The sequence below is a fragment of the Pelecanus crispus genome, chromosome 2 (genome assembly GCF_030463565.1).
Source record: "Pelecanus crispus isolate bPelCri1 chromosome 2, bPelCri1.pri, whole genome shotgun sequence".
In the NCBI taxonomy this organism is placed as follows: Eukaryota; Metazoa; Chordata; class Aves; order Pelecaniformes; family Pelecanidae; genus Pelecanus; species Pelecanus crispus.
In genome coordinates this window covers 48,161,792-48,182,993 of record NC_134644.1, presented here as the reverse complement: position 1 = coordinate 48,182,993, position 21,202 = coordinate 48,161,792, and the positions used below count along the sequence as shown (strand labels likewise).

The 21,202-nt window shown below is 44.9% G+C and overlaps 3 protein-coding genes across 7 annotated transcripts in view; 1 reads left to right on the top strand and 2 right to left on the bottom strand.

The window, feature by feature from the left end:
* The window catches only part of ZNRF2 (zinc and ring finger 2), a 56,205-nt gene extending 55,002 nt beyond the window's left edge, over positions 1-1,203 (top strand). The window contains exon 5 of the mRNA XM_075706087.1: positions 1,184-1,203. The gene's annotated coding sequence lies outside the window, so the exon portion shown is untranslated. The remainder of the gene's footprint in view (positions 1-1,183) is intronic.
* SH3BP5 (SH3 domain binding protein 5) overlaps positions 1-21,202 on the bottom strand; it is a 455,787-nt gene that overhangs the window by 258,601 nt on the left and 175,984 nt on the right. The window lies entirely within an intron of this gene.
* Positions 15,013-21,202, bottom strand: part of NOD1 (nucleotide binding oligomerization domain containing 1) — a 28,797-nt gene continuing 22,607 nt past the window's right edge. For 4 of the 5 annotated variants that reach the window (XM_075704924.1, XM_075704927.1, XM_075704925.1 and 1 more), the window contains 4 exons: positions 19,342-19,425; positions 18,620-18,703; positions 16,894-16,977; positions 15,013-15,458 (listed from right to left, as the gene is read on the bottom strand). In XM_075704924.1, the coding sequence (XP_075561039.1) occupies positions 15,386-15,458; positions 16,894-16,977; positions 18,620-18,703; positions 19,342-19,425 (325 nt within the window). In that variant the 3' untranslated portion in view covers positions 15,013-15,385. Of the gene's footprint in view, positions 15,459-16,893; positions 16,978-18,619; positions 18,704-19,341; positions 19,426-21,202 lie in introns of those variants that run through there. The other variant, XM_075704929.1, reaches the window with a different exon arrangement.

Here is a 21,202-nt window from a genome sequence, read left to right as displayed (position 1 = left end):
AGATGCATACATTTCAACAATAAATATCTTTATTATCTGAAATAACTATTTATGCTATTTTTTTAGTTTGTGAATTTGCTACTGTGTCTCAGAACTGCAATATTAATCAGTAAGTATTGACGTATATTGCAATATGTAAAAGGTTTCTGCATCCTTATATGGCATGGTCTGAAATTATGTATTCCAGTTTTAGTACTGGAAAGTGGCAAGTCAGTGCCAATAAAGTTTTGACATTAACTTCTAAAGAGCATTTTTTCCCATGGAAATGAAACAAAATTAAAATAATACAATTGTGTAATTTTGGATCGTTCCATGAGTACTGGCATTTATTTCTGACGGAAAGCTTTTGGAGTCATATGAAAAAGTAGAAACTGGGTATTTTCAAAACGACTTTCATGTTAATGCATTCCAGAATGTTCAAAATATATAAATAAATAAAAAACGTTAACATGTTCTATCCATCCCATCTCACAGAGGTTCACATTTTTCCAGCCTATGTTTTGTGTTAATGATTTCAGATCTGCAGTCAGTGTCACAGGTTTAAAGCACAGGTGTATTCTTTTAGTTGACTAGTTAGAAAACTTTATCTTGCATTAAACTGCTGTCCCTAAGCATTGCAAAACACACCAACAATCATCACAATTCTTAGAGAAATGGAGATATCTGAAATTCTGGCTGGTGGCCGAGGGTTTGGTTTTGTTGTTCTGATGGAAATTAAAAAATAATAATAATCTGAAAACTTCATAATTCGCTTTTATTTGTTCATTTGTTTTATCTTGCTTCATGAGTCTGTGTTGCAGGTCACATTGCAGTGCTGTGGTTGTTGCAGGGGTAGCAGAGAAAACCTGAAGGAAGGTATCCCACTACAGGGATAATTGTTTTAACCTCAGGGCAGTGTTAGCTGAAATTAATAAACAAACACATTTCCTGTACTGCCCCCAACAACTGAATTGTGAAAGAAGCCCACATGCTGTTTATGAACACATTTCTCTCTGTACATGCTCATAGGTGTCTAACCTCATGTTAAATCCAAGTTGCTTTTTTTTCCACAGCAGAGATGGTGATAACTGGGGCTTAGGGAAAAGGGGAAGGAAAACGTGGTGGTTGCGCTCATGCTGTTTGAGTGTGCTATATACTGAAATAGCTGAAATAATGGTACTTTTGTCTTCTGCTTTTTCAACAGCTGCTTCCACTGATCAGAAACCATTGGAGATGCGAGGTTCCCTTGCAGAACACAGTGTGCCTGGCTTGAGACTTCCAGTTCTTTGTGGCTGAAAAAGGCAAAGATGGACAGTGACATGGAAAAAGCATTGCAGACACCAGTTACTTGCCAGTAGTGCTCAGTATACCAAACACTCATGCAAAGGACACACAGGGATTTTGAAAATGCTGCACATTCTGTAACAATCGACTCCCCACAGACATTACTGACACTATTTTGTATGGAAGGCCAAAGTTCCTAATTTCAGCCTAACTTCTGGTTCTGTGAAGAAGCGGGTTACTGGACATGTTTCCTACTGCCTCAAGTGGAAGCGGAGACGTTCGATACGTGCTCTCCGAGACCCTAGCAGAAGGATGGCCCCCGGTTTGAGTGGGAACGTTTTCACCTTCTTGTTGGCTGAAGAAGAGTTAATGGCAAACTAAATATAATCTAACAGTGTGACCTTAATTTACTGAATTCACACCCTGTTTTACGTTCTTCACTTTTTTCAAGAACAGAAAACATAAACTTCTCTGCATAGGAATACTATATTTCAAAATTTTGTAACTGAACCTTTGTCACAATGCAGTCCAAAGAGTAAAACCAAGACAGGTAACTAATTTATATTGATCAAGCTATAGGGATTGTTGAAATCTGCACATTGTATTGCTATTTAAGTAACTAAAACTTCTCTTCTACTGCTTGTGAGTAAAAACAACAAAAAAAAAATGCAGCAAAGCAAAATCTTACAGCTATGCAACTTTTTTTTAAATAGGAAAAAAAAAAAAGAATTACCAATTTTAAGTGCTGCCAGTTAAGGTAATTTGTTTAACGGGTATTTTTTTAAAAATGTTTCAGGTAATTATTTTATTGTACTACTCTCATCTCCAGGCTGCCTCCTGAGGTGTAAATGAATAACTGCAAATGTGGGCACAGCAAGAGGGCTTTTGACAGGCATGGGTTAGATAACATCAAGGTGGGATTTGTGTTTAATTTTTAAAACACTTACGCGCAAGTTTTTGTTTCCTTGTTTGAATGTTTTTTTGATGGCAGGATCTGTAGTACTTTGCATCTAAATCCTTGGTCTCTTTGTGTGGAGACCAGCGTTTGACAGTATGGTTTGCATTTTTAAAAAATGCACCTGCATTTGTTTAATTTATTATTTACTGTATTATATTGGTCTAACCAGGGCTCCAAGAAACACAGGATATCTCTGTAAGGGTACACCAAGTAAAACTGTGGATAAGTATTAGTTCCCATAAAGTATCACAGTTTAAAAAAAAAAAGGGGGGGGGGGGGGGGCAGAAGGAAAAAAAGACAATAAACTGGAACAGGTATCAGGGCTTAGCATACTTTTTATATCAAGAATTAATTGTAGCAGTTTCTGAATTTCACAGTACAGGGAAGAGTATGAATATTTATTAGCAACAGCATTTTTAGTGTGTTTCAATAGTTAAATTGCACAGCACTTCGAACATTTTTCTTGTACATACATAATTCTGCTTTGCTTTTTTTGTTTAAGTATGTATTTCTCTCTGTTGCTACTGTGATTCATATCAAAAAGGGCAAAGAACAGGTGCAATTGCTGCTATCTGGAGAACAAGCACAGTGCACGTTGCTAAACTCTCCTATCTTGCTTGCAGAGCAATTCTTGCCTGGGTAACATTTTCTCCTGAATGTCGCTCTGTAAAATGCCTTTGTTATGCTGCAAATCTAAAGGAGTCCAAACTAGATAATCGCTGGTGCAGTTTCTGCATTTTTGGGCTTGCATCGCTGGTTTCAGCTGAACCTGTAACTATGGGGCCCTGTTGTATTCTCTTTTTTAGTGGGAGCAGAACCATTTTGTCACACTTCCAATTCTGTAGTCACATCAAATGTACAGTTGTTCCCTGTACAGATTCCTTTTTAGCCAAGAATATTTGTGTTGCCTTGTATTATCATGGGGGGGAGGGAGGGGATGAAGAATTACAGCGCCTGTAATACTCAAATAGCGGTGTTGCCTGCAGGCCCACTTTTGCAATAATTTAAATTCCTGCTATCTTCTGAAAGCAAAGCTTTTGCATTTGCGTTGATTTAATGTTTACTGTTGGCTTCATGCCTACAGAAACTCACCTGTAATAATGTAAAGGGGGTAGGTAAGTGTTTTGGTGTCCTGTGCTCCAAGGTCATAGATAGTCTTTGGCTTGGGGATTAAGTAGGTAAAGATTATAGACATAAGTCTGTTTACAACTTAGGCTCAGTTTTGGTAGTTTGTATTTCTAGTCCATTTACTGTTTTGGTTTTTTTCCAAAACCTTAAGTTTCTGTGTTCAGATGCAAGTAGCTTGTTCAAAGACCCAGCAGTTATCACTGCTGTCCTGCATTTAGGACCAGCATTTGAAAAGCATGCCACTAGCAGTTGCACTGATGCGTGGTTTTGCAGGCAGGAGTCCGTTGCTGCTTCCATCAGCACAGTAGAGCAGCAATACCTTGGATTATCTGAGGAACTGATACGAGGTCAGCCTTAGATCCTAGTTTGGCATTCTTGGTATCCATAAATCTCTTCTGAAAGGCTGCGGGAGGTTTTCTTGTATCAAAACCTGTAGTACAGACCAAGCCTAGAATGACCCTGGAAGCATGAGAGCGATCCTTGGGTTTGAAAACGCCTGTGGAAATTCACCTATGTAAGCTTTCTATCACCAGCTGTGCTGGTCAGTTGGCGATGACCATGCTGTAGATGTAGCTCTAGTCATAGGCAACACCTTCATTTTAAAAACATCATCGCAGTCGTCCTGAATCATTCTGCTTCAGAAGGGGAAAATAAACACCAAACGACTCCTGTGTCTCGATCAAGGAATACCACGCTTGTCCACAAGAAGCAATAACTTAAATTACAGTGTGATATGCTTCTTTGCCTGTAAATATATTGAGATTGCCAATTCTGTGCTGTTTCAGAGTATTTTCTGTCATCTGGCCTATATCTTCCCTAAGTATGTAAGGGTGTGAAATAATTCCCATACTCAGGTCTGCCATAAACATGCTGCTTGCCAGAAGGGGAAGAGTATACTCAACACTGTATTGAAATGTGAGATTTTTCTGAACTTGTAACATACCCATGTATCTTGAGTAGCAACTTGTGTTTTGAAGTTCATGGTGGAGGTGGCTATGAGTTGGATTGTGTATAACCCTACTCTATACAATACCAAGAGAGCCATGCTACTGTCAGCACAGGGCACCCCTTGTCCTGTCTCTTATAAAGCAGTGTATCTGTAGTAACACTTTCCTTTCGAAGGAGGTAGTTCATTTTCTTTCAACGTGTACATTCAATGATGAGTTCAGTGGGACATAAAAGCAAAAATACAAAGCACAGTGCAAATTTGTGGTATTTTATTTTGGGGAAGAAGAAAGCGTAAAACAGGTGCTCTTACTTGTAATCAGTTTAACTTTCACATTCAAGGGTAAGTGTACTGCAGTATTTTGAAATGGAAAATGTGTAGGTAATGTACAAAGAAGTGGGTGGATACTTGTGACCTTTTTTTCCCCTTCTCCCCCCCTTTATGATGTAAAGGGGGTTTTATGACTTAATCTCAAGATTTATACATTTATCCTAGTTCTTAATGCTAGGAGCACTGGCTTTTTAATCAAGTCTTTGCTGAAAGACTGGAGAGCTGGTAAAACTGACTGCCAGAAGACTAAAATCTCAGCAAATACGGGAAAGATAATTTTTATTCAGAAGTGTGGATCTTTGGTGTTTCTGGTTGGATCATGTCTAATAAATAAACTGTGCTTATGGACGCTTTTAGTATGCCACCTTTTCCACGTGAGGTCTTCAGAAACTTGTTCCATTTCTTCTGTGTTCCACCAAAAGCAGAGAACATGGCGCCTGAATGTTACTGCTATCTGTAGTTAAAGAGCAACAAAGCATATGTTGGTTTTGATACAGGCTGTGATCTCTCTGAGTTTCTGTGAATTTTAGCTGCTTTCCCATATTGAATGCAAATATTTGTGTGCAAATTTGGTATTGCTGTTTTATACCTACTAATTTTGCTGTGCAGTTGGGAGTTCCTTGCCAAGAGACTACCGTATACCCGGGAACGCAGAAGTGCTACTATGGGATCTTCCAGCTCACCTTTGCCAGTGGAGGATTATCTCATTTTTTGACGAGTGCTATATTTTATGATTCGCTTTCCACCCTACCAAGCTTAAAAGTCACTTTAGTATCAATTTCTTCTCTTCCTAGCTGAAGACATGATACATGTTAGGCCGTATCCCATCACTCTTTGGACAGGCTTTCCATGGGCATCAGCCAAAAGTAACGTAAGAGGTTGTAGCTGGAAGAGGAAGGCTTGTTAGGGGTTTTTACTGCAACCCAGCCAAACATGTTTTTTCCTGCAGCAGTGTCATCACCTCATGCCACTTAACTTCTTGTCGTTCAAAATACTCTGCATGAGAAATTCACAACAGAACTATGTCCAGGATTTGTTTCCTGAATGTAAAACTTACGCTGTTTCTCCATATAAATTAACCTGCTTCTAAGCTCTGGTTGAAGATGTTTTAGCCTGTTGGCGGGGGGCGGGGGGGGGGGGGGGGGGGGGCGGAACCCAAACCAGTCCTTACTTTCAAGTTGCATGTGGTTATCTTACTACTCAGTTCAGCTGGCTTCCCAAGCCGCTGCATCGTGTTCTGTAAAGTCATTTCTTAATTAAGTACATCAGAGCTGATGACGAGATAAACTGTAAAATGACCTCACTGTGGGGCATTACTGGTTGCTGAAGACTTGCTCAGGTAAACCATCGTAGGAATGTCCTGCACCTGCAAAAGGTTGGACTTGGTTGTCTTTTGATCTAGTAAGTTGGCAGTGTACAAGAAGTAGAAGGCAGCAAGCTGATCCTTCTGGCAGCTTTTAATCTCTGTATGTTTGTTTGAGAGACTTTTGCCCTTGGGTGTGCTTTGGCAAAGATTTTGCAATGATAAGTAGGATTTGCTTGATTCTGGCAGAGTTTCAAGTGTAAGTAACCCGACGTTGGAAGAACATAATATGTTGCTGAATCCTGTTCCTCTTGTTTTCCCGCAAATCTGTCCTTTTTATTGCTAATTTGTTATACTTAATAGTAAACATTTCTCAACATGACTGGTCACAAGCTCTCAAGGTGTGAAATGCTAGCAGGCAGAGACATCAAAGTGTGATTCTGTGCTCTTCCTGTATATATTAAGATGAAGCTGAAGTATTTGTTGTCATGCAGTCAAGAATTCTCTCCTAGCTGATATTGCCAAAGTACTATAACTTTCAAGGAAGAAGGGAGGTGGCGTAGCTGTAGAAGGGATGTTTTAATGAACTACTTAATTTCAAAAGCTGCAGTGTCACACTGAACGAGTAGTGAGCCAGCATTAACCTTAGCACTTGATTGCGAATCTCAGTCTGGCTCTCCCTACCCTTTGGCAGGTACCTGCTGGTAGGGAGCAGAGTGTATATTCCCCCCGCCCCTGTTTTTTGGTTTTGTCTTTGTTTTTTTTTTAATATGCCTCTTCCCACAGAGCTAACCCTGCCCACAACGAGTTAGAGGGAACTCCGTGCTAGCTTCTGAAATGCCACCCGTATGTGCAGTGGTAATGGACAAGATGTCTTCCTTCATTACCTGGAGCAGAAATCGGAATGTAATTTGCAGTGTCTAATGTAAAACGTGTTTGTTTTTTTGGTTTTTTTGTTTTTTAATTGAGCAGTATGATTGCAAGTTGACTTAAGTTGTTCTAAGGTACTCTTTTCAGTGGTCTGCCAGTACATAATCATGAATGAAAATATTTTTTTATTGATTTTTAGGTTGTATGTTTAACATTCCATTCATGTAAAATATGTACAAATATATGTAATAAATCTTTTGAAGCACAATTTTCTTCACACTTCCAGGTGATTTTTTTTTTTTTTTTTTTTAAGTATTAGTGAAAGAGGCATTGCTGTGGGGCAGAGCTTCTGTATGTCTTGTGCTGCAGACCAAGCTGAAGGAGAGGAAGGAAAAGCAATGCATGGTGTATAGTCACAGCTAGAAAAGCAACTTGGTATCTCGCCTGTCTGCAGTTCCGCAGGTAGGAGCGCAGACCCCCTGGGCCAGCCTCTGGCCCCTCTCAGAGCCCCTTTCGCTCTTCGCGTATCCTGCAAAGCGGCTGCGTGGCGGGCTTTTCTCCGGCTGGCCACGATGGTCTTGGCAGAGCAGGGCCGATGCGGCTGCTCTTCTGCCAGGGTGGCTGGAGGTGAGGTGCCTGGGGTTGGTGTGGCCTCTGGTGATCCTCAGCAGACGTGATGGCCTTCAAGGTTAGCATAAATTTAGAGCTGCCAGGTGTGGAGGTGGGAAACTCGTGGGTGGTTTAAAAAGAAAAAAAGAGGGGGGGAAGGGGCTGGCAAACAGCCCTTTCTCATCACCTAGGGGCTGGGAAGCTCCATCAAAGCATCAAGCTAGCTTAATACATGCTCGTTCCTTCAGTTTCCTCTACCCAAATAGCACTCTAGCATCCTCCCAAAACACTTCATAGTTTCCTCTTTAAAGCTGACTCCCTGCCAGCGTACCCGTGGCTGGGCAGCGCGTGGATTTCCGTGTCCCCGATGGTCACCGACGCTCTCCTGTCTGTCCCTGAACAGCTGGGAGGAGGCTACTACGGCGGGCTCCCGCAGAGACGCGTTGCTGGAGGAGGGAATTTCTGCCCAGAGCCATGGAGGGCATTACATCGGGGAGCCGAGTTCCCCGGCAAGAGCAGAGCACTGCGCCGCCGACTGCCCGGAAACCTCTGCCCGGGGCAGCGGCTGCAGCTAAGGAACGCATCATCGCATCGCTCCAGCGCTGCCTGCAGCCGGTAGCTGTGGGCGTGAGAGACCCGGCTGCCTGCGTTACTACTCCACATCTTCCCACCTGCCCCAGCAGCAGCTGAGGAGCTGCAGCCCTTGTGCTAGAAGTGAGCGAGGTGAGGAGCGGGGCACAGATGAACCACGTGCTATCGAGGGCGTGCAGGTTTCGGATGGTGTACGGTGTAAGGCTGCTGGGGGGAGAGGCTGATTTCACACCCCTTCCCCTGCGCCAGTTAAGGATGGAGGCTGCAGGTGCTCTGAGCAAAACCAAAGCGCATTTCACCAAGGTTATGCGCAGCGCGGGGGGGGGAAGATGAAAGGCATTCGCTCTCCAGGCAGGAAACGCCGCCTCTTGTGTTGGTGTGTGGCATCTCAGCCCAACGGGGTGCTGCTCCCAGCTTGGGGGGGCCGTCGGCAGGCTGGTAATAACTGCTGGTGGAACGTGATGCGAGGGTTTACAGCATAGGTTCCTCCGAGGCTGGGCGTCCGTCCGTCCATCCTTACTCCACTTTTGAGAGAAGCCTTCCGGTGTGCCCAGGGGTAACTGAACCCGTTGTTAAAGCACGGCGACAGTTATGACCTTTGCAATTCTCTCCGTGGGAGATGATAGTTTTAATGCATGAATTATTGAAGGCTGCACCAAGAGACAGTTGGATGTAATTACTAAGGAATGTGTTCATATCTCTTGCTAGTCTAACTTCCCCCCCTGCCCAGATCACCTTCTGGGAAGCCAGGAAGCCTGAATTTCTTCCCTGCCAATAATTCCTGTGTTTTTCTCCTGTGTACAGCTCCTGTCGAGCCGTATTATGGAAGCAATTGATAACTAGTTAGAGCCGCGTTTGGCTGCACATCAGGAAAATCTGCTGGAAATCATTCCAGTTCAGTAGGTACAGGATTTCATGTGTGGAATTTAAATTAGCGGCGGCTGTTGGTAGCACGTCCTGCCTACGGCTGGCATGTGCGATGTGCCGCCTCTGCCCTGAATTGCTTGCCCTGAGGGGTGAACCAGGCAGCAGCGCTGGGCTGTTCCCGTGGGGTTTTAGTGTGAGACGGTGATGCTGCTGCATGCGTGTGTGCGTCTGGCCCCGCTACCGCACGCTGTTGCTTAGTACGGCCAGCGGTCCACGTCCGCTTCTGGATGTGGCGTTGCTGTTAGCAGGAAGGGGAGCAAAACAGCCTGCGGCAAAGAGCGGGGAGGGAGGGGAGAGTCCCCTGCAGCAGCTGGAGCTAAACAGGGGCGTTTTCTCCTCTGGTTTGTGAGTGCCCTGTGCTGGAAGGTCTCCTTCTCCTTCCGAGACCACCAGACCCCAGCGATGTCTGTGCCTGGGGGGCTCAGGCTGGAGCCTGCCGGTCTCTGTGAACATCAGCCGGTGTATTTGTTTAGCTGAGGAGGTGCCCTCCCACCCTGCAGGGAAAGGGGTCCAAAAAGCCCATGCCCATGTCCAAAAAGCCAGACAAGGCCATAGACGACACTGCTTGCGAGGTGCTGCGCAGCTCGTGCCCGCCATCTCCTTGCCAGCCGGCCGCTGGATGACAAGGAGCCTTAGCAAAAGCCAAGTGAGACGGAGTTTTCCAGCCCTTGTTTAATAAAGCATCTGTTTTCTGAGGGGGATGAGATCAGGGATGCGTGGGGGCAGGGAGGAGGGTTTGACATAAATAAATAATTGTATAAAGCCCATCCTCAGTTGACGCAAGATGACTCATTCCTCGCAAAGGCAAGAGCGTAGAGGAGGCAGATATTAAAAACATGGCGACAGGTCCTCAGCTGAGCTCGGTGGAAGCTGCAGGTGCTTGGTGCCTCTCTGGATTTGGCCCATTATCTTTTGAGTCACGTTTTGTGTCGAGCTCCCGCCCTGCTTTTCATTTTCACCCTGGCTACAGATTTCTTTCTTTGTTAAAATTTAAATGCGTGTTCAAAGACTGGTTTTTCACCCCCTTCCTCTCCTAGTTGCTTCTTTAAGCTGGCTTCCAGCAGAAGGAAAAGGAAAATCCTGTCTGAGCCCAGGCAGGCTTTGTCACGGAGGAGAACGACTGCCGTGGGGCCGTGTCCCCCCCTGCCGCAGTGGGGTCTCCTCACCTGCTCCCTGCCTCAGCGGACCCAGGTGACTTCTAAAGGGAGCAGCTTTCCTCTTCACGAGTCACCCAGGCCAGGATTAACATCTGCTAAACTCGGGATTAAAGAGCCTGGCAGGTAACGGGAGCATGAAAACTTGACAGCTTCATTTGCTCCAGCCCATGAGGTCAAAGTCTCCTGGCTCGCAAGGCTTTAGCAGCTAATTAAGTTGCTGACTTCGGTGTATAGGATGGATCCGCAGAAGCAAGCGGTTGGGCATAATTTAGTTGTTTGCAAAGGGTTTGCTATAGCTGGAACTCCGGCTCTCTTCCCCGTGGGAGCAAAGGGGACGCTTCCGCACCAGGGCCCATTTGTTCTCAGTAACAGCCGCTCGCTGCAGGGGTGACAGAGCCGCTCCCCTGTGAATGACCCTGAACTGTTCCACCCGTGGGGCTGGGGCAGGCGCCAGGCCAGGGGGAGGGCTGGGATTTGGAGCCCTGGCCCTGCCTTAGCAGCTGTGCTGGGCAGAGAAAACGTGGTGGCAGTTACCAGCAGGATGGCCAGAGCACGGGAAATATTTGGTTCCTCCTCTCCTGTAGCTGGTGCCCATCTCTGCATCTTCCATTTCTGCATTTCTCCAGAAGGTCCCGGCCTCCCAGGGCTGTTGGGAAGCCCCCCGGCTCAGCAGCCCTGGTGCCAGCAGCAGCTGCAGGCCCTGTGCATGACAGGGGTTTGTGTATCGCCACCCTAACGCGTTGCTTGAGCCCGAAGGCGCTGAGCTCGGGTGGGCGAGGCGGCATCAGCCCTGCCAGAAATCTGCTGCTTTCCGGGGCAAGTCACCTGGGGACTCCCCATCAGTGTGGACGTACGAGGGTGCAGGACATCCCCTGCTTTCCCAGTATAAAGCCATGGCTGTAGTTTTTGCCCCTGCCTGACTACAAGACCAGCTTTTATTCCCTAACCCACCTGCCGTGACTTCTCATGTCTTGATGCTCCCGAAGCTGCTGTTTTCTCTCAAATATCGTCCCTCCTTTCAAGTCCCGCTGCGTACCTGAGGCCTGTTATTTCAAAACTTTGCAGCTTGTGCCCTCACCTCTGGCTTACCTCTGGGAGTGTTGAATGAATACTGGCGAACCTCGGCCCTGCTGAGATTCATGGGGGATTTGAACATGAATTCCCCAGGATAAAAGAGGGGACTCCCCACCCCCTGCAGCCTCTCTGCAGCCTCTCGTCATTTGTCCCCCCCCCAGGGAAGCGAGGAAGGACTCGCCACTGCCGCTACGTCATGTTTTTGGAAGCCTCACCCATCCCACAGGGCAACCGAAAGCCCCCAGCAAGCGAACAGAAACCATCTCCCCTGAGTAAATTCGGAGTCCCCGAGCGCAGCAGGCAGCTCCTGACCTGGCCTCCATTTTCATCTAGCATGATGCTGCCATTTTGCTTCTACCTACTAAAGCAAGTCAAGTCCTCCGTGCACAGCTGCAGCTTTTTGCTGCTACGATTATTTGTTCTGTCAGTTGCAAACTGAGCAGCTGCCTCAGTGCCCTCTCCTTCTCCGTGGCGCACCCGTCCCTCGCTGCCTTTGGCTCTGACACCTTTGCTCCCCAGTGCAGCCATTTATACAGTTTTGCTGTAGGCTCGTTTTCCACTGCCAAACCGAGGTAAGGGAACGGAGTGAAACTACGGGGAAGCAGCGGTGGGTGTCTCACTGCCTTTCAGCTTCAGTGCTGCTCCTACGGCACGGGACGGAGGGATTGGGTTCCTGTGCTGGCTGTGGTTGAAGAGCAAAGGCTGTGTGCCCTTGCACCGCCCCGCAAGTCTTGAACTGGGGTCTGACAGCTGGAGGTGCAGGTTTGACGCCCAGTTAGCGGCACTCAACCAGGTTCAGAAAAGCATCCTTTGCTGAAGACCTGGCGGTGTGCAACCAGAGCGGGACAGCACTGCGTTGCAGCAGGGAGAAGAGACCTTCTCTTCAAGAGAAGGGCTCTCTTGAGGGCCAGTGTATTCGCTGGCACCACCAGTAAGCACGGACAGCTTGCACCAGCCAAATGCCAAGTGTTGCACCTCAAGCCAGCAAGAGTTTGCGCCCGGCAGCAGGTGGAAGCGCGGAGAGCTCCTGCAGTCAGCGTGGCAGGAGCACAGCAGCAGCGTGTGTCCCTGAGCCACTGCCGCGGTTTCCCTCGCTGTCCCTAACTGGCTTGGCACTGCTGACGGAAAGGTCCCTCATGGACAGCGGCAGCTGTGAGCACCCTTCTCCAGCTGTGGCAGCTCTCTCCAGCTGCAGCAGCTCCTCTCTCTCATCTGCAGCCAGAATTAGTTAGGCTGTCACGGTCCCGTCTCGATCTAGCCAAGCGTCTGCTTGACAGGGCTTCAGCAAAGCCAAAGCACTTGCAGGCAGCCTGTTCAAGTTCTTTAAAAAGCTGTTTATTATCACGGTGGACAAGTGGAAGAAACCTAACGCCGTGTACAGAGAATGTCTTAGAAAATTACAAACAAGTCTTAAAAAAGTTACAGTTGTCTCTGAATTCGAGTAAACAAGGCTCTTGCTTGCAAGCTGCAAATGTGTTGCTCTGATGCACTCTACAAACAGTTGAGTAAGACTACAAAAAAAGAACTGCAGCCTGAAATGCTGTGCCAATAAATAAGGAAACTCCAGCTGCCTCCAGAGCAGCAACCAGTTTCCCTAGCACGATTCCCGAAGCTGTGACGTGCTCCATGAAGCAGAGCTTCTGCCCTGGGTGAGTTGGGAGCAGGACGCTGTGAAATCCCTTGGTTTTGTCAAAGCCAGACTGAGCTGCGCTCAGACCTTCAGCCCAGCGCAAATGAGTTCTCACAACCCAAAAATCACCTCTGAAATGAGTGGCTATGACTGGCACGGTCACTGGCACTGTAACTGGTGCCAAACTCTGTCCTATGTGGAGCTGGGCTTGATCCTGCCACCACTTACTCTGAGGCCGTGTTTAGCTGCTGCGGCCCCATAGATGCTCCTGTCCCTGAAAACAGTGCCCTGGATGCCCGGCTCGTAACAGCCAGGCACACAACAGGATTTGCAACAGGGCTGGTGTGGTAGCTACAAATAGCTCCAAAGGCTGCTCTAAACAAAAAAAAAAAAAGAGGCAGAAGTATCTGCATTGGAAAGCTTGTCAGGGACACTTTGTACTGCTTCAGTCTATCAGTGAAATGAGGACAGGATGTGGAGTTTTAACTATGTATTCTACCTGGTAAATGAGCAAATAATTCAGTGAATAGAACAAGCTGGGAGCAAACCGCCCTCCAACACAAGCAAATGACACTGCTGGTGAAGGCCCTTCCTGCACCAGTGTCTCCTCCCTGCTGTAAAGGCAGGCTGGCAAAACAGGAACAACATTTTGACAAGGTGCACTGGTGTCTGATTTGTTAAAGTCGATGAGAAGTCTTTAAAGGCCTTGCTTTGGCAGATGTTTTTGCAGTTGAAATCCGGATCATCTGTAACTGTGTGTCCTTTTGCTTCAGTAAATAAATGGCTCAGGTGCAGAAATCATTCAAGTTAGCTGGCTTTCCTCTGGCACAGTCTAAAAGCCTCATCTTTTAGTGAAAAAAAATCAGTACTGATACCATAGACAGGGAGGAAAAGCCACTGAAAAAGAATGATTTTTTTTTTTTTTTTCTTCTTCTTCTTCTTTTCTTTAACTGCGGGTTTTGTGAAAAGCTTTATGAGCATTTTACAATGTGTTAGGGAGCTGAAGGGAGTAGACCGAATTGGGGACTGGGAAAGGTCTGCTACCATGTAGGAAATGCAGAAATTCTGACCTACAAAGCAAGCCTTTTTCCTGTTTTGCTTTATGGGGCTGATGTGGGAGATGGGAAGGTGAGGGTTCATTGGTTTGGCATTTTAACTGGAGATTTGTCTTCCAGCCTACTAAGGTTTTGTGGGTTATTCAGCAACTGGAGAAGTGTTTCCCAAAGTTTTGGGGGGGTGGTAACATGGGAGAAGGAAGGAAAATGGATCATGCTTTTCCATTTTAGGTTCCTTGTACACATTGTGGGGTAGAGTTTGAGGTTACCTTTATAAAACATGCCTAATCTGCACACACACACACACAAAAATGAAATACCCCACTCCTTTACAAACTGGTTTCTTTTAAGGGCATCTAAAGTTACACTCCCTAAACACTAATTATTTTGGGGGGGGGGAATAATGTTTTCTTGCTGGTCCTTATCATTGCTACTTGCCCCTTGCCTTGCTTTTTCCACTGAATTAGTGGATAGCATAGAATAAAACCTTTCCAAGCAAATCTCAATCCTTCTCTGTGCTTACACATTGCTGGGAGAAGGGATTTCTACTTGACACAATCGATTTTCAATCATCCTTTCTCCCTACTAAAGCTAGGCAACTTAATTTTGGTGTATCGCCACCAGCACGGTGTCTAGGCCAAGAGCCAAGGCACTGAACAGCCTGCTAATTAATATTTCACATTTATCTCCAGACCCCCTCCCCAGAACAAACACTGTGAAACCAGGAGGTAGCAGTTTCTACGCAGCCCTCAGGAAATTCTAAGCAAAAGTGGTTTACTGCCAGTTTTATGCTTTTACAGCAATGGCAGTAAGGACTTCTGGTTGTATAAAAGAAAATGTATTGGCTTCAATATGGAAAAGAAAGATTATTGAAAGTAATCTGAGCCTGATGTATCCATTTCTCAAAAAAAAACCCCAAAAGCCCCACAAAACCAAAAAAAACCGTGTCTACAACACTGCCTACAGTCAGTGGAGAAATAAGGGCCTAATTTCTAGGCAGGAGAAAGGTATTCATGTTGAAAACATTGGTACCATACAATTATTATCTATGGATTATATTTCCAGTAAAGCTACATATGTTCATTTTCAGTTATAAGGCAGATAATACTGTGACCTTGTGGAGTTTCTGCATCTTGCACCCTTTCTTCCACATATATATATATATATATAAGTGTGTGTGTGTGTGTGTATATTTATGTATATAAATAAGTTAGAGATTATTTACATCAGTGTACAGAATAAATCTAAACTCAGTTATCAAAATGCCAGTGGATTTGGTCTGTTAATGCTTTGCATTTTGCCTTCAAAGCACCACACAAACATTAATTATTTACCCAGGCAACTTCCCACTCACCAAAAGGATTAAGAATAACAGGCAGGATAAGGGATGGAGCTGAGGGCGTGCAGCACGTTCATAAAAAGGCAGGAGAGAGATACAAGGTTAGCTGCCATGAACACTGCAGATTTATGCCTATAAACTCTGCAGGCCAAATGTAGGAGTAACCTTTGTAACGCGAAGCTTGTCAAAATGGGAAAGTCCTCATTTAAAAGCAAATGATCCGTTCTTCATTTTCAAAAGCTTTGGCCTCTTCTTGGCTTATCAGGTTCCCATTCAAACTGGAGGGGAAAAAGAAAAGGGATGTGAAAGTAAGGTAGTAACTGTTGCCCATCATCTATTTTTTCCAAGGTTTTGGAGCAGAGGTCACAGCTTTGTGATGCCGTGTGAGCTGCACGCTTCTCAAGGGCACACAGTTGGGAACCGGCCTCAGACAGGCAGGCTACAGCACAGCTGTTCCCACTGCACATACGAGGAACGAGGTTACTTCTTCAGAAACAAAAACTGAACTGACACCTAACCTTCACTGAACTAAAATCGGTATTGGATACCCAGCTGTTTGCATTTCAGCAAGCAGCATATAGCTGACAAAGGTTCTTACCATGCAGTAGGCTACTTTGAAGAAATTTAAATAGTCTTCAGAGCATTTTGTCTCTTCCATGACAACATGGGAAGAAAACTCTGTTAAGTAGTCAGGCGTTATTAATGCGAAATGACTTACGGCAAAATTTTCAAGTCTGGCTATATGAAGTTAATCTACACTGATATTTACACCCCTAAAAATGAGCAGCTTTCAGAAATGTTGAAATCTATGAAACCATTCAGACTTATGAAAGTACTGGGGTTAATGAATGCCTCTGAAAATTCAGGCAAGAATCAAAAGACAGATTTCGGTCTGAAGATTCAGAATGATTCGAGTGGGAATTGATGCCTCTTCTGTAGATGAAAGCTGACAGTGGCCTTTGAAAAAAGCATCTCTTCCACATCTCCACGGAACCCACTAGTCAGATAGTGAGTCATCATCTTTCTAAGCAAGAATTCAGTGTCTTTTCACTAAAACAAATATATATATAAAAATAAATTTCATGTTCAATAATAAAGCAGCGGTGCTAAAACCAGCACAGTTCTATTGACTCCTGAGCTCCCTGAGGTGAGGGAAGGAATGTGGTATTTGGCTTTGTGCCTTACAACGCACATGTGTGACTATGGGATGCCTACCTCATCTAAACCAAGCAAATCTTACAAAAAGTTAACCTTCTTGTAGCTTAGCGCTTTCAGTGTGTTTGGAGCACCGCCCAAAGAAAATCCAAGCACAAATTCTATGAACCAAATTAGTAATGCTAATTAAATATAACCATCTCCAGCTTGTTGGAATTTAGCTCCTGAAAAGCATAAACATGTTCAGAAATTTAAAAATAAATCAGGACAAGCAAAACTTGGTCTATAAATTTAGGCCCCAATTCTGCAAACATACACGTTCTGCAAGTCAGTGGTACAGACAGATGTGAACAAACAAAACTGCCTGACATTTGTAACACACAGGGAAGTGTTTCAATGACAGAGGCTTTTTACCTATTTGAAACCCACAGCTGGAACTACAACCCCTGCCTCACACAAACTTGCTCTGAATTTTTTAGGCTGGAAAGTAGTAATGCCAAAAGTGTTTTAAAGGGAAAGAAAGTTTACAAAGTGAGCCTTTGAGGAAGGGATCTTTACCAGACTTCTTTAATGGCTGTGTTCTCCTTGAGAGCTTCGCTGAGGTACTTCACCCCTTTGGCTGTAATTTGATTCTGGATAAGCCTAAAAAGAAAGCACTTCATGTCAAACTAGCACGCAAACTAATTTACAGTGCATGCACAACCTACGCTCAGCTTGACGTCAAGGAGCAAAGCTGTCTGCCACAAGAAGACGGTTGTTATTTCTATCTGTGAGGATGGTACACAGTACTGGTCAAATGCCCCACATGCACTTTCAGAAACAGAGCCCAAAGTATCAATCTTTTCCTTTTAATCTGCATGTGGTTGCATTCTGGAGATACTGAGCTTAATTACATAGCTGACAGATTTCCACTGAGAACTGTTTACTACTGGTATGGGATTGTGATACTTGGACTCTGAGACAGACTAACCCCTTAGCTCTGTTTTCTTATTAAGAACACTGTGAGACATTTTTAAGTGATGTACAGAAAATTGTGGGTGCAGAACCTGTGTAAGCCTAGTGTTTTAGCAGTTACAATCTAGAGGTTGTCAGATCCTCCTGTCTTGTTTATCAGACCAGCAAGATCTTTGAAAAATAAGGTATTGAATATGACTCTGGTATGAGCAGGTGCAAGTCCCAGTGAACTATCTATATAGGTTACCACCTTTTGGAGGTATCCGCTGGTATAACCAACAAAGTAGGATATAAATTTGTCTACTAGCACAAACCCTTGGACAATACTGAGCCATGGTAAAGACATGTACCTAGATTACTATGCCTGCTTTCGATGGGGAAAGTTTTATGATGAATTCAAACCAAACTGCTCAGAGAAGCATCTGGGCGCAAAGAAATCAAGCCCTTACCCGCCCCCCCCCGCCCCCCACCTTTTTTTATTTTCAGGGTGATGGGCACCAGAGCTTCTACTGCTTTCAAAAGAGGCCACAAGTACTTGGCACCTCTGACAAACGGCATGCTTCCTAAGGGGCGGGAACGACGATTAATACAGGGAACCCTAGAGCGTGGTTAGCAAAGTCTTTGTATAAGCTTGTAAAGGGACTCAGTTTATTATGTTCTCTTGATCGCTTGGAATGAATGGACGGCTATTTGTTTCACAGCCTACATCTGCCCAACCCCATCCATGGGCAAATTCTTGTGAACCTTTGGATTAGAACAGCCAATGCTGTGTTTTCTTAGAAGTTTAACAAGTCTCTTTGTGATTGCTAGAAATAATCCTGGGTTTCCTGGGGATTTATGTCTTATAGATGAATGTCTTGCATGAGCGAAAGTGCTAGCCCTAGAAGAAAACGTCAGGCAAACGGGACATGCATTTAACTGTCTGCCATGTAGGTTCTTGGTTGAAGAGTAAGAGCTGAGCTTGCTACTTTCATAGTATGATGATAAATAGTAAGAATCATCATAAGGTTATTCTATTCTAACTGTCTGCCTGTATTTTTTTTGAAACTTTTGTGTTTGAGGCCAGTACTGTTCCCCTAGGGAGAGATGAAATCAACTAGTAGTTCAGAAGTTACCACGACATACAAACAGCTTAAACTTTTCCCTGTATGAAAGCAGCTTCAAAATGCTAGACAGCAGCTTTATTAACTTTCCATTAGAACTGTCTACAACCAGTCAGCTGCATCCAGACCATGCACAGAAAGCTTACTGTGACCTACATAGACTTGGAAGGTGAAGCTTTAATGCAGTGACTGCCAAGGAGCCTGTGCCTCTGTGGAATGTAACTCACCATAAATGCACCAGTTTCTTGTTGACCTTCAGCATCTCTGCAAAACTCATTGCTGCCTCATCATCCAGCTCATTTTTAGTCAACCTAAGCAGGAGAGAAAATGTTCACTTAGGATGTTACCATTATTTTTCAGCCCCCTGTTTTTCCAGCTTGTCTGTGACTTAGCTTTAGACAGCCAAAGGGCGATGTGCTGTTCCTGCCTCGAGCAATTGCTAAAGGCTGGTCACAAAGAAATACTGAAGAGAAGCCATGGAGGTAGAAGAGACAAGAGTGTCAGATCTTTATTTCGCAGAGCAATGTTCTAATGATACTTTCTCCTGACGTCTTAGTGTCTAAAATGTGGATGAGATGTGGTGGAAAAAGGTAGGGAGGTAGAGAGAACACTGAAGAGGTGCAAAAACTCAGGATAAAGAACTTGACTTCAGATGATGGAAGTGAGAGAAGATGGGGAAAGCAAGATGGAGGGAGCAGAGCAAAGCATGACATTGGGACATTGGAATGTGTCCTAAAGGACAGGTGCTGCTGATCCATTACTCCTGTCCACATTCTTCCAGAGGGTTATATCTGATAGCTTGCTGGTAGTGAAAGCATAAGGGATGGGGGGAGGGAGAGTCAGAGGAGTGGAGAGTTGGAGGAGGCAATGGGATTGGAGGAAATAAAACTAGGCTGCAGCTTTCTCTGGAGAAAGAAGAGGAGGAGAAGTAGACCATGCTGTCAATTACCAGAATATTTTCACAGAGTTGTTGTGTTGCATAGCTTCAGCAATACTTTTGCCTCCCTCTGTTGTGATGCCGTTGAACGCAAGACTGTGAAGTAAAGATACAAAGGTGTAACAAACAGCCAGCGTCACTTGGCCCTTCCACTGCCAAATACTAATGAATATCCTGGATGATCTCTTTCCCAGTTGTACAGTTCAGCATTTGGATGTTTCAAATGCTTAAGTACTTTGCAAACCAGTAAGTCCTTATGACTTTTACAAGTGAGAATTGTTCACAGGCTGCAGCCTGAGTGCAGGTCTATTGTACAGGCCGTAACATTTGCTGTCAGTGAGTTGTGCTCTTGGGACTGACAGCAGAGTTGCACCCAGTGATTTGAGAGTCAAGGCTTTTAACAAGGACAAAGAGTTGTACTTAGTAGTACACAGGTTTTTACATGCATTTGCCATCCCAACTCCCTGTGCAAACTGGGCACTTTGTCCTTTAAGTCCTTCAGATGCCTGAATACCTCATTCTTCCAAACACAACACTTTCTGTTGCGTACAGAGAGATGAGCTTGTAAATGCATGCTTTCCATTACAAACCACAAACACTTCTTAGTCTGCCCTTCATTCTTTGAATAGACATTGGCAAAATCATCCAGTTAAAGTTATGCTCCAGGCTTTGAGAGTTCAAAAAGCATTCCCCCCCTCAAAAGCCAGGCCAGAGCCTGAAAATAATAATGCAGAGTCTCAAATAAAGGTAGAAGGGGGATCAAGTAGGGCAATGGCACAAATAGGTGTCAGCAGAAGTCCCTCCTAGCTTCAGCTGAAACTAGATATTCTCAGTCTGTCATGACTGGGCTGAAAAATGGCAAACATGCTGAAGTAAACTGATGTAGTAGGGACTATCTTCCTTTAATCTTCGCGTAAAGCTACCACTGGTGCTAACTATGAATTCAAATAATGAAGCAAGATTAACCAGTGGAAGGTAAGAAATGAACCCAAGTGCAAGCGCACTGCAGAGCAGAAGATTCACCCTGCACAGGTGCCAGCAAAACCTAGCCCTTGCCAGCACAGTTACTTCCTCCTTGTTTTTGCAAGCACATTCATCAGCGTTTTTTGTTCCCATCTGAGAATCCCAGGTGCAACCCAGCTCTGATTCAGGTTCAAAATGTTTTCTTTCAAGTCTGATGTATCTGGATGGATTCTGCAATTATGGGAAGATGGCTATTTCAGATAGCTTTTAAGTTAAATATATCTAGGCCACTGCACCTGTTCAGCTTTTAATTTTTTAAGCCCAGCTATCTGTTCGCAGAAAGGAGGACAAGACACCAGCTCTGAAATCCCTGGATCTGAAGTGGCAGCAATAAACTCTCCGGAGATGCCCCAACTTCCCGAGTACCGTATTTCTAAACAAACTAGTGCCATGTGCCACCTTGTGGGGAAAACAAGGAGCCTTGTCTGCTACCTCACCGTGGAGGCTAGTGGAACTGAGAGACAAATTGAAAGGATCACCATGAACCCAGTACTCCAGCTGTGCGGAGGGACTCCAAACCAGCAGCAGCTGCCACAGTATGCATCTTTAAATCCCTAGTGAGTATTTGGCAGGGGATGGGTTGTTTTACACTGCTGGCTTCTCCCCATGCTGTGCTACCAACTTCATGCATACTAGGGCTTCCAGAAGGCTGGTTTGAGATGAATCACTGAACTCCAGTGACAACTACATCACATTAGCACTGAATGTGTGGTGTTGTAGCTCTGCTGGAGTACAGGATGAGCCTGAATTTAAGAATGCCCCAGTCCCTTCCCAAACAGTTTATCACCTAAAAATTACTTTGGCAAAAGCTGCTGTATCTTCGCAACAGAAACAGTTAACACTGAGCTCC